The 14,765-nt window shown below is 38.0% G+C and overlaps 1 protein-coding gene across 2 annotated transcripts in view; it reads left to right on the top strand.

Annotated features, from left to right (window-relative positions):
- Window positions 1-14,765, top strand: part of COMMD10 (COMM domain containing 10) — a 110,067-nt gene that overhangs the window by 25,913 nt on the left and 69,389 nt on the right. The window contains exon 5 of one of the 2 annotated variants that reach the window (XM_026069475.1): window positions 639-3,037. The exons of the other annotated variant lie outside the window; for it this stretch is intronic. Within the exon in view, the coding sequence (XP_025925260.1) occupies window positions 639-764 (126 nt within the window). The 3' untranslated portion in view covers window positions 765-3,037. Of the gene's footprint in view, window positions 1-638; window positions 3,038-14,765 lie in introns of those variants that run through there. 2 annotated transcript variants of the gene reach the window in all.

Raw genomic sequence — 14,765 nt, 5'->3', positions numbered from 1 at the left:
GATACAGTCATGCAGGTTAGTAGTTTGGGAAGAAAGGTGGTAAGATGGAGAAGTCATTTCCATTATAGACTGAGTTGTATATTTTGCTTAAACTACTTGTTTCCTTTACAAACAGAATTCAGAAAGTAGATTATTGTTAATTGATTCCTCTCTATTTCTTCTTATTGGTATAATTAGATACAAATATCTGGTTTCTTTTGCAATAATTCCAAGCCTAGAATAACAACTCCAAAACTGGCATTTAGTAGAACAGTAGAACAAGAAAAACATGCCGATGTTCTCACATTCCAGACACTGAAATTTAAAAATCTGGTTTGGTGTGAAGATAACTACTGAATGCTAACATCCCGGTATAGAATAGGTTTGAGATGGTCTAATACCTGCCTACATGCTGACAGAAGTGTTGGAGCATAATTAATTTTTGTGAAGTATTTTGCATCAGCTTGATCCCTCTGTGTATTAAATATGAAGCTAGATACTTCTGAAGATTTTTTTCTCCACAGTTACATATAACTCAGCCTTTTGCACAGAAATTTGACGTGTTCAGAGTATTGGTTTGTGATGATTAATTGTCTTCATTTGTAACTGAACTCTTTTTTTTTTTTTTTCCCTTCTTCTTTTAATCATGAATATGATAGCTTTTATTTCTCCCTGTAAGACACACAGTGAAACACTGTTACAGAGCTTCGAGTGCTGGCTCGTTAGGTGGCAGTAGTGCCCTTTCTCGTTGTGCCACCTCTCCGGCTCTTGGCACGCTTTTTTGAAACAATATTCAGCATCACTCCCGAAGTCAGCAGTTGTGGGAAATGCGAAGTGTTTACATTTCTACTCTGCACAGAACAGTAGAAGTTGGTCTGGCTCATCTACTGAACTGAAACCTATTAATAAAAAAATGTACTGAGCAAGGTAAATGAAATTTGCCATTGTTTCCATTTTTACTGATTGAAAGTAATTCTACTAATACACTTATGTTTACTACAACTCACTCAATTAAGGGCAACATAAACATTTCTTTGTCAGAAGTTGATGTTCAAAATTAGTACTTAACCATTTCTCTAGGATATGTAATCAAAAACCCTTGGCTATAGGAATGACATTTGTGCTTCATGAAGTAAAGTGAGTTGAAGGACCCACTGTATGCCATATGAATCTTTATAAAGTATGTTTTGTCAGCTTCAGATGAAATGCAGAGTCCTGTAGGTATTACACCTTATATACTTATAATATTACAATATTATAATGTATAATATTATAAGTATTATGGTAAACTCTTTTATTATTTATCACTTATTATTTATTGTTTATTATGACAAACTTTTTTGGGGAATTGTTACAAGTTCAGTGTTTGCTTCTCCTCAGTCTTTGAATTATGCTTGACTTGGATCTTGCACAAATTTTACATGTGTCATGAAAAGTTTTTCACCACGAGCGACTAAGCACTAGAGTGGGTTACTTGGAGAGACTCTGGAGTTGCTAGCTGTGGAAATATTCAGAAGTCAACTGGAGCAGCGTGGCATAACCCTGGAGGTAGCCCCRCTGTTGGATGGGACAGCCACGCCAAAGACCCTTCCAACCCAAGTTGTTTGGTGATTCTTGGCTGCTTTAAAGTTTGGTTGCTGATGACACTTTGTATGGGAGGAGAAAAAAAAAGTTTCAATTTGAAATTCAATTAACATCATGTGTTACAAAGATTCAGAATGTAAAACGTTTAATTGCATTTCTAAATCTTAGGGAAGTGGGGCTTCTGTAAAGCAGGCACACGAAAAACAAGCTAGGGTGATGGGGAACATCTTTCTGAACTGCAGGATCCTTCTGTCAAACACTTCTACTTCCATTCTGACATTTTTAACAAACTACGGGAACGTGAAGAAACAGCTGTTTACAAACTGATGTGTAAGGTGGAGGCAGGGTATGGGGCTTTTATTTAATATAATTTGGTTTCAGGTTTGATGTGTTGCTGAGTTGCAACACAGCCATCTGGAGACTTTTTATGGACTATTATTATTTTGATCGTTATAGGGTGAATTAACCAGCAGAGGGAGTACGAATTAATAATCCTGATAATCTCTGCTGCTAATTATGATGTTGATTTGCAAACAAAGACTTATCCCCCCAAAAGTGCTGTGTTTATTTAATATCTCTGTTTACTTCAATAACTTGTTTAATATCTATCCACACAGGCACACATTCTTTTCCACTGTTAATTATAGTAATTCCTTAGGCTGTCTAGTCCAAACCTTTCTAACCAGCTATGCTCATTCTCCATAACTGCACAAGCCGTATATTAAGAAAAACTGTTGTAGTAAAGGCTGTAGGAAAGGCTTGAGGGCATCAGAAATGTCACATCATCTTTGCTGAATACCTCCGCGGAGGAATGTGGGAGGTGAGACTGCGTGCTCTTAAAGGCTTGGGGACGTGGTCAGTTTGTTCTGACCTGCTCTGTCCCTAAGGATCATTACTCAGTTGTATCCTTGCTTGTTTCTGCTTTACCTCTTCACTAGGAAAATAGTCAGGCATGTTATTAATTAAGGTGTATTTATTATTGTGTGTTTTTACACATAATCTGCAGTGTTCATGCTTGAAAATTATTAGTAAAAACTCTTCTTGCCCGGCATTGTGTCTCAATAGTTATCCAAGTTCTTTTTATATAGCTCCGTTCCATGTATGTAATTACAGTGGTAGTTATTTAATTAAAGTTTTTTTTCCTATGGAAGGTTTTGCTCTTCTCTTGTTTCTCATCCCCTCTTTTACATGTACAATTTTCTCTTTAATGTTTAAGGACTTCTTGATGGCCTTCTGCCTTTTGGGGAGCTTTTATTTTTGGTATGCTAAAATGGGAATGCTATGTATAGATTCCGTGTGAGAGTTCAATACTTTGTTTGTAACTTGTATGTGAAGGATTTTGTTACAGTTACCAGTGCAAGACAAATGAGCTGATAAAAGTGGTGGTTTGTTAAACCTGCTACTATAATACTTTTGACAAAAGGCAGAAAATATTAAAGTGTTGCTCTACTAATTTAATTTTATTTTATGAATTTTCTCGGGATTGTGGGCTGTTTTAAAGGGGGAAAAGGAAATATTTTAAACTTATTTTTCTGCAACCATTTCTTCAAAATCAAAATGGGGTCTGGCTCCATTTGAAACTGAGATGGTAATACATATGCATCATTCCACAGGGAATATAGAAGTCTGGAAATATTAAATGATTATTATTTATTTATTAAAATATCAGTCACAGTTTTCTTCTTTCCTCTTAGTTTTAACAGACTTTCTGTACGTTTCTGGACTGTGGGCAAATCTAGACCTTAGATGAGTTGCCCTGTTTACGTCAGTAAGTGCCGTTCTGCTTTCTAACTTCGTCCTTGTGGATTTTTTCCCCCTGTCTTTAACAGCAGAGTAGACTGCGAAACAAAGCTTTTCTTCTAGTTGAGCTAGATCAGTCACTTCTGTAGGCCCCCATGAAGGAGGGCAATTAAGAGACTGCTGTGACGCTGGAGGAACTGTCATGAGGTGCAAACATGAAACAACTGTAAATTGCTGCTCACACTCCTCAGCTACCTCTCAGCCCTGCTGTTCGGATGAGGATGTCGCCCTCTTCTTTCTCAGAAAACAAAGAACTTGTGCTTCTGCTTATGCACTGGAATTGGGTTTAGTCCTCTCTTCAACTAGATTTGTAAGGCTCTAGCAATTACTAAAAAAGTAAGTAGGACAGGACTTTGGATGAATGCAAAAATGTTTAAGGAGAAGTTTAAGAGAAAAGGTCATTTCATTCCTATTTAAAGAAGATAATCAGAGGCCAGGATAGTCCTCAGGCTAGATGGCCTCAGATAGTACAGTCCCAGTTCAAGGTCTTTTTGAGCTCTATGGAAGCAAGGTTGCTGCTTTTGGCAAGGTAGATCATGGATATTATTCTGAGGACTAAAATCTCATAAATAATAATGCTGATAAGAGAGCAGACGCTTCCCTAAAAAGGGATTTCGGAATACTGGAGAAAAGTCTTGGTATTCTTAGAAGACCTAGTGAAATGGCTGTATGATCTTGAGCATGTGGAACAGCTCAGTAAAATAAGCTTGAAATTTAGAATTTGTCTCCAGGCTGTCACATTGCTACAGAAAGCTGTCAGAAATTTCTGTGCTTAACCATTCGAGCCAGAAATTCCAGAGTTGCAATGCACAACAATTCTTACATTAGACTATGTTTGTGATCTGTCATATCTATTATCCCTGACTAAATGCATTTTAGTTAGAGGGGAAACTGAAGGTGCAGTCCAGAATTTTCAAGATGCTGGCAGGATTTCTTCTTTCTTAACAGTGTAGAAACACAAGGCAGAATAACCCACGTTCTCGAAGTTGTGGGTAGCTCGACATGTTATACAGAAACCATCTCCCAGATGGTGCGACTCCAGGAGTATGTGCCCACCTCTGGCAATTGTACTGCAGGGTGTAGCTAATTATCTGGCTCCATTTCTGATCCTACATGATCCAATTATCCAGTTTATAGTAAAGAACTACATATAGGGATTTTTTTTCCTTATGCCATCTACTAATACAGAATTTATAAATAAAATCTGGAACCATATAATTGACTACAGCCTCTGCACCTACTTTGTTCTCACTAAAACACTGTTAAACTCTGTTCATGTGTCTTTGTATCATGGAATTACAGAAAAAACTCCGTCCCCTTTGACCATGTACAGTTGCAGGCCTTAGCCAACCTCAGTCTGTAATTAATGTTGAATCTCTTGTTTCTTTTGTACAGGACTAAACTGAGTTGTGCATAGTGTATAACTTTCCCATTGTCAATCCAAATAAGGAGTAGAAAAGTAGCAGAAATATTTAAATTCAAGTTTAAACTTGGTGACCTATTGCTTTGTCAGGCAGACTTAAATGTCTTCCTGAGCATATAAGGCCCAAAAGCATTTGAAGAACAAAGATCTGGTGAGTTTTTCTCATTTGATGTATTTGTGTATGTCACCTCTATTCTCAAGATGTGTGGGTTTTTTGTTTTTTTTTTTTTATTTGCCTCAAACTAGTTTTGTAGGCTTGATCCTTCAGTCACTTCAGGGGAAGGAAAAGTATTTATGTGATTCACTGGAAATTCTCAGAAAACTCTAAACAGTTTTTTGCCTGCTATTCTCAGAAACTATTCAGAGTGCTAGCAAATGAACTGTTGTCTTGGTCTGTGTGTAGTAACAGGAAATGACCATAAGTTGTCAGTGGCTCCCCTTTCATAATACTTCCTCTCAGTACTGTTCCCACCCCTTCCTTTTACTTGGCTAATAAGCTCTATGTTGCCTTTGCAAATATCTTAAAAATTGGCATTTCTCCTTTGTCTGTTTCTTCAGGTAAAGAGGTAGAGAGGTAAGGTAGTGTAAGAAATGGGTCAGATTAGGGAGAGCAGAACATAGCAGTTGAACAGGCTAGGAGGGAGGTTCTGCCTTTGAACATAGCTCTTCTGCTTGTGTCCTCTGTTACAATGCTGGTAACTGCTGCCTTTGAGCCAGCAACTCTTTAATTTGGATGCCTAGAAACAGATATTTTTCCGTGTATGGATGCATAAGAATAAAAATTTCTCCTGTATTTAAAAAAAGTAGAGATTTCAGAGAATCATAAGGCCTTTAGATATTAGCAAATCAAATGATTAGCATTTTTATGGCATTTAAATCGGGGAGGAATACTTGTCTCTTGTGTTATTTGACAGGTAGAAGCAAGCAGAGAAGAGATGAAATGTGTTCTTTCTAAAAAGAGATTTTTTTTTTAATGCGAAATACTGTTTGGGAAGCTCTGCAGGACTATCTGTAAACGTGTGTACATGTGTTTTTTTGAGTACTACTGGAGGTGCTGGGCCCTCTGACTCTTTATGCTTAGCAGTTTTGTGACTAGGCCACTATTGATACCCAGAAGTACAAATTTTAAGACCCCCAAGAAGCAACATAAAATTCCTCTGCAATTCCTTAACACAAATTAAAATATTCCTTTCCCTCCTTCGCCTCCTAAGGGAGAGTTGACTAGTAAGACATTACATCCAACTTTGACTTTTTAGTTTAAACATCATTAGTTACTGTACACTGGCAACAGCATGTAGTGGAGTTCACTTCTGCAGAAGCTCATGTTCGCAGCATCCTTCAGAAGGAATTAATTCAATGTTTTATTAAAATTACTGATAAATACCACCTTGGCAGCTATGTGCAATATCAAAAATATACATGTAATGTACATTCCTTAGAGCTACTCATAAAAATGATAGTATAATTGATAATATTTGAGATTGTTTGAGAGATGTAGACCTTTATGCCCTGAAGTCCAACAAACATTGACTCTACTTACTCACTGGAGGAAGTGGCTTTGCTGGCTCATAGTCTTCAGGTAAGAAGGCTTGTTGCTGACTTTAGAAAGCAAAATTACCAAAGCAACCCACCTTACTGTTTAGTTAGGTAATAACTGACATGAGAGAGACGTTAAGAAGCAGATAGCATTCTTGGCCAGTTGCAGTCCAGACCCTAATACAAATGTAGACAAGACTATCATAGAGAAAATGTACTTGGCTAGTAGCTTGAAAGGCATATGGGCTGGGTTTATTTCTTTCACTATAGTGATTTGCTGTCAGTTACAAATGCTTTTCAGGTTTTTCTGTCTGTCAAATGGTGATCTTTTTTTTTTCTTTTTATGTTTTTTAAAAATATTCCTAGGTAAAAGGAACAAATCAATATCCCTTTTCCCTCTATAAATGCAAAATATTGGTGTAGTTCACATGTTCTTGTTACTTCTTGTTGAAGTAATGCTCATGTTAATCTGGAAAAATTCAAGAAAATGCATTATTTTCTGTAAACTCTTATCTTAAAACATGATTCTGGTTGACTTGATTTGATTTGAGTGGTTGTTGGAGTAGAACATAAAATTCAATTTTTAGAGGTGTCAGGGTTCAGTTTAAACATTCAGATGTGATGCTGCCAAGTGCATTTATGTGGCAGTTGCTCTGTGTTGACAAGAATAAGTAGCATTTTTAAGAATTATGAAGTTTGTGCAATTTGCTACTGTCTGACATGTACAACTTAGTCTTGCTTACAAGAAACTTTATCTTCTGTTAATCCTTTATTTTTTCTCTGCAAGGCTCTAAAGGAGGAAAGCTATTTGAGACACGGAATTTTTTAAAAATTAATTTTCATGTGTTTTTCTCATTAAACTTGTGCTTAGAAACATCTTTAGGACCCAAACGTGTTTTATTTTCCTTTAGCTGGTTCCCATGTAAGGGGTACCTTCAGAGGTTGTTGGAAGAGAGGGCACTATCTTCTAGAACCAGGATTATTGCCTGTTTTTCAGTTATTCTGCCACTTGAGATCCACTTGCCTCATTACTCTAGCGCTAGCTTGGGAGCAATCCGTGCTTTGCTGTTCACTTGAGGTATCTGAGGTATTCATTTTCTTGCTTAGTGTCACGTTGCCTGAAAAACTGTTACTGTGTCATGTCTTTATGCACATGAAATGTGTCATTTTAATAAGTCTCAAGCTTTTCTTTTTCTTTTTTTCCCCTTACCATATCAGAATAAATTACTTGATCTTCAGTTGTCGTTGACCTAGTTATTGCAGTTCTTGTATCTGTAAAGTTTTTTTTCTTTTGCCTATTGAGTTGAACATTAGTTACTTTTCCTTGAACATATAGTTATCCTGTATGTCCTGACAAAATAATACTAGCTTGGACATCAAATCCAGTTAAGACTTAGACGTTTCCATGGCAGTCCTGACAGTGAAGCTGTGTATAATGTCTGCCTTGTACATGCTAGAATTGGCATTTAAAATTATAGAACTCCATTTTATATTTGTAAGCATTATGTTGCAAGCCTGAGTAAAATTGCATCCTTTTAAAATCTGTTTGACTGCCATTAGATGTTGTAAGATGTCCGTGTTACTGGGTAGAAGAGTTCAAATTAAATTACATCTTACGAGTGTGATTTTCCTTTCTTAGATTTCTGAAATGAAAAAAAAAAAAAAGGCCCAAATAAAGGCATGATGAAAAAACTGATGGATAATTTACAATTTTAAAGTAATATATAAAACCTGGAAATATTTAGCAAAGCTTACTTTTATTGTTCCTTAACTTTCCTACATGTTGCATCTATTTTGTGCTTTTCTCTGACATTCTAATTGACCATGATATTCTCGGATGTTTTCAAATTTCTTGGTGTTTTCTGTCTTCTCTAACAAATCTTTCAGCTCCCTTACCATAGAACATATTCCAAAATGGATGTGGAGTATTTGAGTAAGTAGTATTTGTATATGGGGGAAGATCAACATCAGCTCATGGGTCTTCAGTATATGACAGTGTGGGGAATTTTAGGTTAGCTCTTCTTTGCAGTTGAAATATATGTTGAGCTATAAAACAGATAACAGAGAACTCCTGGTCCTGAGAGAGAAAGTGCTCACCTGGGCACAGCCCTCTACTTTTCTTCCATTTTCTGGCCTGCAGCATTCATAACTCCTATCTCTTGTACTAAAAGGGGGAGAAAATTGTTTGAGAATGCAGACTTTCATCCAAAGTGTCTGCACAGGCCTCAGGAGACTTGGTCACATCCCTTAGATTTTTAGTATAGTGTTGTTTGTTTGTTTGTTTGTTTGTTTGTTTTTAAGCAGTGCTGATGAGTGTCTGAGATTAGAGAGAGTTTCCCTGGATTTGTGGTTTTGATAAAATTGGAGGCCTGGCATTTAATTGTCCTGCGCCTTGAATACTCTCACCAGCATGAAGCTGGAGAACTGTGAGTTTGTCCTTGGAAATAAGAGTGCTTGACAGTATTTCCTTTCAGACTTTTTCTTTAATGCTTTCAAACCTCGGGTTAGCCACAAAACACAGAAATCAACTGTTTGAGGTATTTGAACAGAGTAAGTGTCTCTTATAATAATTAAAAAAAGTAAGGACACCTTGTGTGAAACTATTTAAATGGGGCTAGGAAATTAGAACAGAATGCCGTTTTCAAATTCTATAATGGTATTTTTACTAGGCCCTTGGGGTGTGAGTAGCCGATTTGTGTCGGAGCATTTGCCTCTTACCTGGGCCAGGTGCCGCTGCAGACTGTGGAACCCCCTCAGGGCTGCGGGCTCTTCCCTGCTCCGCTCCCCTGCACACAGCCTCTCCTGCGTCTTGTTGAGCAGGCACTAGTTATGCACTGAGGCATGGCACACTACACACTACTTCTTCCCAACCATATCAGCACCTACATCAGAAAGGGGTATCTGGAAATGAAATCACGGCAAGGAGCAGCTGCCAGAGCAGTTGGCATGGCCTGTGGCTTACGCCCTGCTCGTGTCTTGAGGCACCTTTGGAAAATGCTGTGGCGGGGAGAACTGCAGCCAGTTATGCTGCTGCTTTGTATCTCACCGGTGACTCTGTATTGCCTAAGCTATTACAAACTAATTAGGTATTACGCGTGACTAGCATCTCACCAGGCCTGCTCAGAGCAATACAGGAGGAGCCCACACCTCTCAGCTCACATTGTTTGCATTTGTGGCATGATTATTTGTGTTCATCTTTGTGTTTCTTTCTCATGTTCTGCTTTTTATTGGGCAGTTCTCTAGGTGTCTTGTATTGTGAGTTTCAGTATAAAATTGTACTGACAAGGAAGAGTAATCCTCTCAGTGGTTACCAATTTTGAACCCAAGCCGCTGTGCAGGTTAATAGCATGTTTTTGAGTCTTTAAAAGCCATTGGATTGCTTTGTGTCTTCTGTCCATTTTACAGAATCGCTGGGCTTACTTTCCTGTTACTTTTGCTGATGTTTTCGTCAGTGTGCAAACTTGTGAAATTGCCAGATCAGGCATCCTGGAGAAATAATACATATATTCTTGAAAGAGCACAAAGTGAGCATCTCCTGAGTTGCTGACATCTGTCCTGCTTGAGGCAGTGCCTGTACTGTATATGCTGTCAAACATTATCAGCGCTGTACATTCGACGTTGAACAGGTGCTGAGGTTGAACAATGCTGCGTAACAATGTAACCTGTAACAATGCTGCGACACCCTCTACAGTCATGCTTCAGGTAAGGGAAGGCAGGTCAGCACCTCGGTCGTATGCAGGGCCGGCTGTTTGCACTTACCTTGTCTTCTGTTGCTTACAAATGGCAGGAGTCTGACGTGGAGCTGTGTGGCATCTAACTTTGTGCCGTTTGGGCTTGTATGAACGTTTAGCTAACTTTAAAAGCAGCCGTGACAAGTGACCTTTTTTGCTGGTTAAAATACATGAAATATGACCTCTCTTACAACAAAACCACAACCCACAGCCTAGCCTGCAGCCCCTGAGCAAATATTATTGAGTATGATTGTATAAAATCACTACTAATGAAATAACAAATGCGTATTTCTAGGAATGCACATTCTGTAGCCAGACAAGAAAAGAAAGAGACTTCAAGGGGGAAAGGAAAATATTCTTTTTTTCCTCCCCCCCACCCCCTCCCTTAATGAGACAGATCATGTTACTAAGAATGCATTCTGAAGCCTTGTAGTAATGAAAGGGCAATACAAAAATGAAAGTAGAGCTGAAACTAGTGTAATGAAAATGCTGTTTTAGCTTCTGATTTATACATAGGTAAAAGCTGACATGCAACCTTCTCTTTTGACCTCCTGAGCAACATTTTAGAACTTGTAAATACATAGAGTGAGTAAGTTATCCACCTGGCTTTTCAGTAATATCTGATCAAGGCTTTTTAGATTATGTCTTGTCAATCAGAGGCAGACAGCAGAGTTTAAAAGAGGCCTGACAATGTTACGTTCTTTCTCCTTCCTCTTTTCCAACGTCAACAGAAACAGAGTTGAGAGGCTAAATGCTTATGATGGGGGATAAGTCATGTTAAGAGGTTTTGGGCTATGTTATATTGACTTTTTTTTCCCCCCCCCTTTGGAAGGGAGGAAGAAAAGTGGGGATTTGACAGCAAAACTGTTGTCAACGGACAGATTTGTAGGCTGCTCTGGTCCACATATATTTTTTTGATTAGATGTGTCAACAGTAAAGAGTACATGTGCCTCCTTGATATGAAGAAATGTATTATCCACTATACTGGCATAGAACAGTCTGTGACAGGTTTCTCGAGGAGCACAGACTATAGAGCTTTGCAGTATGGAAACTATAGGTTGAGGGGCTGCTCGCTGGTGGCTTAGGGCTGTCGCACCTAATAGTCCTAGGATTGCTGCAGTCTGGAGCTGAGTATAGAATACATTTACTGCACTGTCTTTCCTCTGCTCTGAATCCGAAGTAAAGGAACTTCAGAATCTAACCATTTAGAAAAAAAAAAAAAATTGTTCAAGAACAAATGCCAAAAAATTACGAATACTGCATACAAATATCTGAAGTCATTACTAGAAAGTAAGTACCCTTTTATTAGAAGATCTTAGAGTACTCAGGAGGAGAAAGTTTGTTTGAAGGTACAGTATAGAGGCAGCAAGAAAGATATCTGTACATTCAGGAAAGTCCTTGCCACAGCAGGCAAACAGAATCCCTGAGGTTTTTTTTCTTCTTCTCAGTTCTAGATCACTTTGCCTCTGTAAATTCTCTTTCCTTCCCCTGTCTTCCTTCCTACCATCTCTTCTTCATAGGAACAAGCTCATAGTGTTCCTATGGTAGAGATGCTGCAGATCCTGTTCAAACAGCAGAATTGTCACTGAAGTGAGAGAATTTCTAGGGTTGGTACTACGTCTGAGAAGCCTGAATACATGTTTTCAAACACTGCCTTCATATAATGAGTATGACATTTGTTCTTTTGTTGCTGCTGCTGCTGCTGCTGCTGCTAGGTTTTTCTTTTTAAACAATAGTTGATTAAATAATATCATATAATTCTTTATGAGATTGTTTTCCTTTGTTCTTCAGGCCTTAAAACTCTATTTGTGCTGTAGGATATCTTTTTTTTCCCAAAAGGGATAATGTGGAATGATCAGAAGGTAAGAAAGATGTCGTCTTTAGGTAGTGGTTAGACAGTTTAGAAATTCCTGGATGTTAGTTTATTCCCATCAGTTGTATTTTTGAGGCTACCAGTTAATGAGTTCTTGAGTGAGCCTTTTAGTCTGCTCATCATGAATGTATATTAAGTTTAGTGAAAATGACTGGCTTTCTGATGAGGACCAGGCTGACTTATAATACGGGAGAGATGAACAATAGCCAGTGTTCAGCACTGGAACTGGTACGGTTTGATTTTGTTCCAAGCTCACATTTATTTGAAACAATATAGAGGAGAGGGAGGAAACATTTAAAACTAAACCTTTTCAGAAGAACTGCTTTGCTGCAGCAGCTGTGGCCAAAGGAGATTCTCTATTGGAATGCACTGGCCTTGCCAAGAGTACTGTAGCAAGGCAAATTCATTTAAGCTGGCAGAGTGGTATTTGATTGAGAATGGTATAACAAAGAGCAGAAGTGCATGAAACCAAAATGTGGGGAGGGGAGAGCAGTAAGGGCAGTTAACACTGACAGGCTAGAAGCAATGAAGTGTTGTGCACAGAGAGCTCACTGAGGTTGAGCTGGACCTGTACGGGTTTTTCATAAGGTTGGGAATGATCAGCATGCAGGAAAGCAGCGCTCTGTGAAAAGTGTTATGCCACATCATGATGCTTTGTGCTCAACCTGGTACCTGAAAAATCATTCTGAAAATTCCATGAGAAAATTCAAGTGTAGCGTAAAATGAATCTATAAAACTTTTTTTTTTTTTCCTAGTGGTGTTACGTTAAAATTCATGTTAGCACTTTAAACCACAGCATACACTGCTGTAGCCTTGAGGGAGTCACGAAAAGCTTGGAGCTGTCTTTGACTTTAAGATAAGCTGGGTTTAGGCCTGTGATGTCTGTCTAGGGCAGAGTACACTTGTTTTTAGTGCTTTTTGAAGAGACCTTGACACGTGTTTAACTGAGGCAAAGCAATTGAAGGGTGAGCTTACATACCTACCGAATATACTTCAAAGGGTCTGTGGAGATAGGGAGCGAGGCAGAGGAAGGATATGACAACAAACAATAAAAAACCCATACACATTTAACATTTTCTGTTCTTGATGCATAGACTGATGAACCATATTTGTCAGCACTAGACATGAGAGGTGGACTACTATAACTTAAGTACCACAATAAAACATTTATGTTGTGAATAAAAATTTGTTCTTATTCATTCTAAGCTTTTCCCCCTTCTCTTCAATAAAATACTTTGCTTTCAAAACATTGCAATCCAACATAAGTCAAAGGTTTGAATTTGTTAAAGTAACTTGAATATTTTTGTTAATGTAATGATTTTTAAAATACTCAAACACCTGAAAACCTGAGACACTACTGGCTTTTTATAGTAATGTGGCTTCAGACAACTGAAAAAAATCAGCATTCTGTTTTTCCCCCACTTTTTGAAGGAATTTGGTGATATGCTTCAGCATTAGCACCTCTTTCTTTTAACTAAAGAAGTAAATAAGGATTGTGGATTAAATATGAGTCAGCCTATAAAACTGCAGAGAGCGCTTTGCAGCTCAAAAGAATATTATTATTTTGATATGTCTTAAATTAGATAAGAATAAACATTTCACATTTTCAGAATTATGTGGAAGTGACATGTTTAACTCTTTCACAAAGTGTTGTGGAGGGGAGTATTGAACGTTACAGAGACTGCAGGTTATTATTGCCAATGGGAACAATATCCAGTACTGTGTTGTTTCACCAAGAGACCTGCAACAGGTGTGAAATTAATCTTCTATCTTATAATATATGTTAATATCTTCATATTACTTCATAGCTTGAGAAAATTAAATTGTTCTTTGACTTTGTGGAAATAAAGGTTTTTTTAATTTATTTTTTAATCTAGTTATATGGAGTTTGTTTCCTTACAACTTGCACCCAATTCTTACACTTTGGGATCAATAGCAGGGGGAGCTGTGTTTAGTTGAGCTCCTTCCTTCCATTAGAATAGTCTTTTTTTTTTTTTTTCCTTCTTCTTCTTCTTTCCTGAAATCTTTACCAAGTGTAAAGGTGTTTGGAATATATCAATGAGAAGCCTTGGCGTAGAAAAGTGCCTTTTATTCTGTCCTATAAAATTTCTTTGAAGTTTAGTTGACTTAAACTACTTAAAAATTATCACTTCAATTTTACTGATTGTTTCTCATAAAAGTCCTAGACTTTTACTGAGACAATAGCTGATGATAATCATACTGACCTAAGGTAAGGCCGTGCTGTCAGTAAAGCAACAAGCGGGTGACACTGTCCTGAGAGAACAGAGTCCAAATGCTGAAATATTGTAGCCGAGAGATGGAGGGTGCTTTGCTGGGCTTCCCTGTATCCTTGAGTCTAGCGTGAGGAGTTGGCTCGGTATTCTCCGCTTTCTGAAGGGGGCGTGTAAAATGACGGAGAATAAGCTGGCTGATCTCCCCCAGATGGATGAATGCTCTACAGAAATCCATTTCTGGAGAGTATAAGCTACAATACGGTCCTGCACTGGCAGAAAGATGGGCGAGGAGACCAAAAGGATTTTTCCAGCAAGTTTTCTGACTGTGCTAAAGTCCTGATTTTAAACTTGTAAAAAAAAAAAAAAAAAAAAAAAGTGAGGGACTCCAGATGTGGGAACAATAGTAAAATCTGTTTTGTTTGCAATTTCATTACTCTGGCTGTTGACTGCATCTAGCCTGCAAGTCAATTTGGAAAAGGGCATGAAATGTTCAACCAGACTGAAGGGCAGTGCGAAGGTGGGGAAACTGCTGGGCTTTAGAAGAGGTTGCACATGGAAGGGAGCAGCATGGGATTGAATTTCTTTGGCTGTTCTTGTTAATACCT

This window comes from Apteryx rowi, unplaced genomic scaffold (assembly GCF_003343035.1).
Source record: "Apteryx rowi isolate R43461 unplaced genomic scaffold, aptRow1 scaffold_299, whole genome shotgun sequence".
Lineage (NCBI taxonomy): Eukaryota > Metazoa > Chordata > Aves > Apterygiformes > Apterygidae > Apteryx > Apteryx rowi.
The sequence above is the reverse complement of the archived record's forward strand: the minus strand, read 5'-3'. Positions and strand labels throughout refer to the sequence as shown.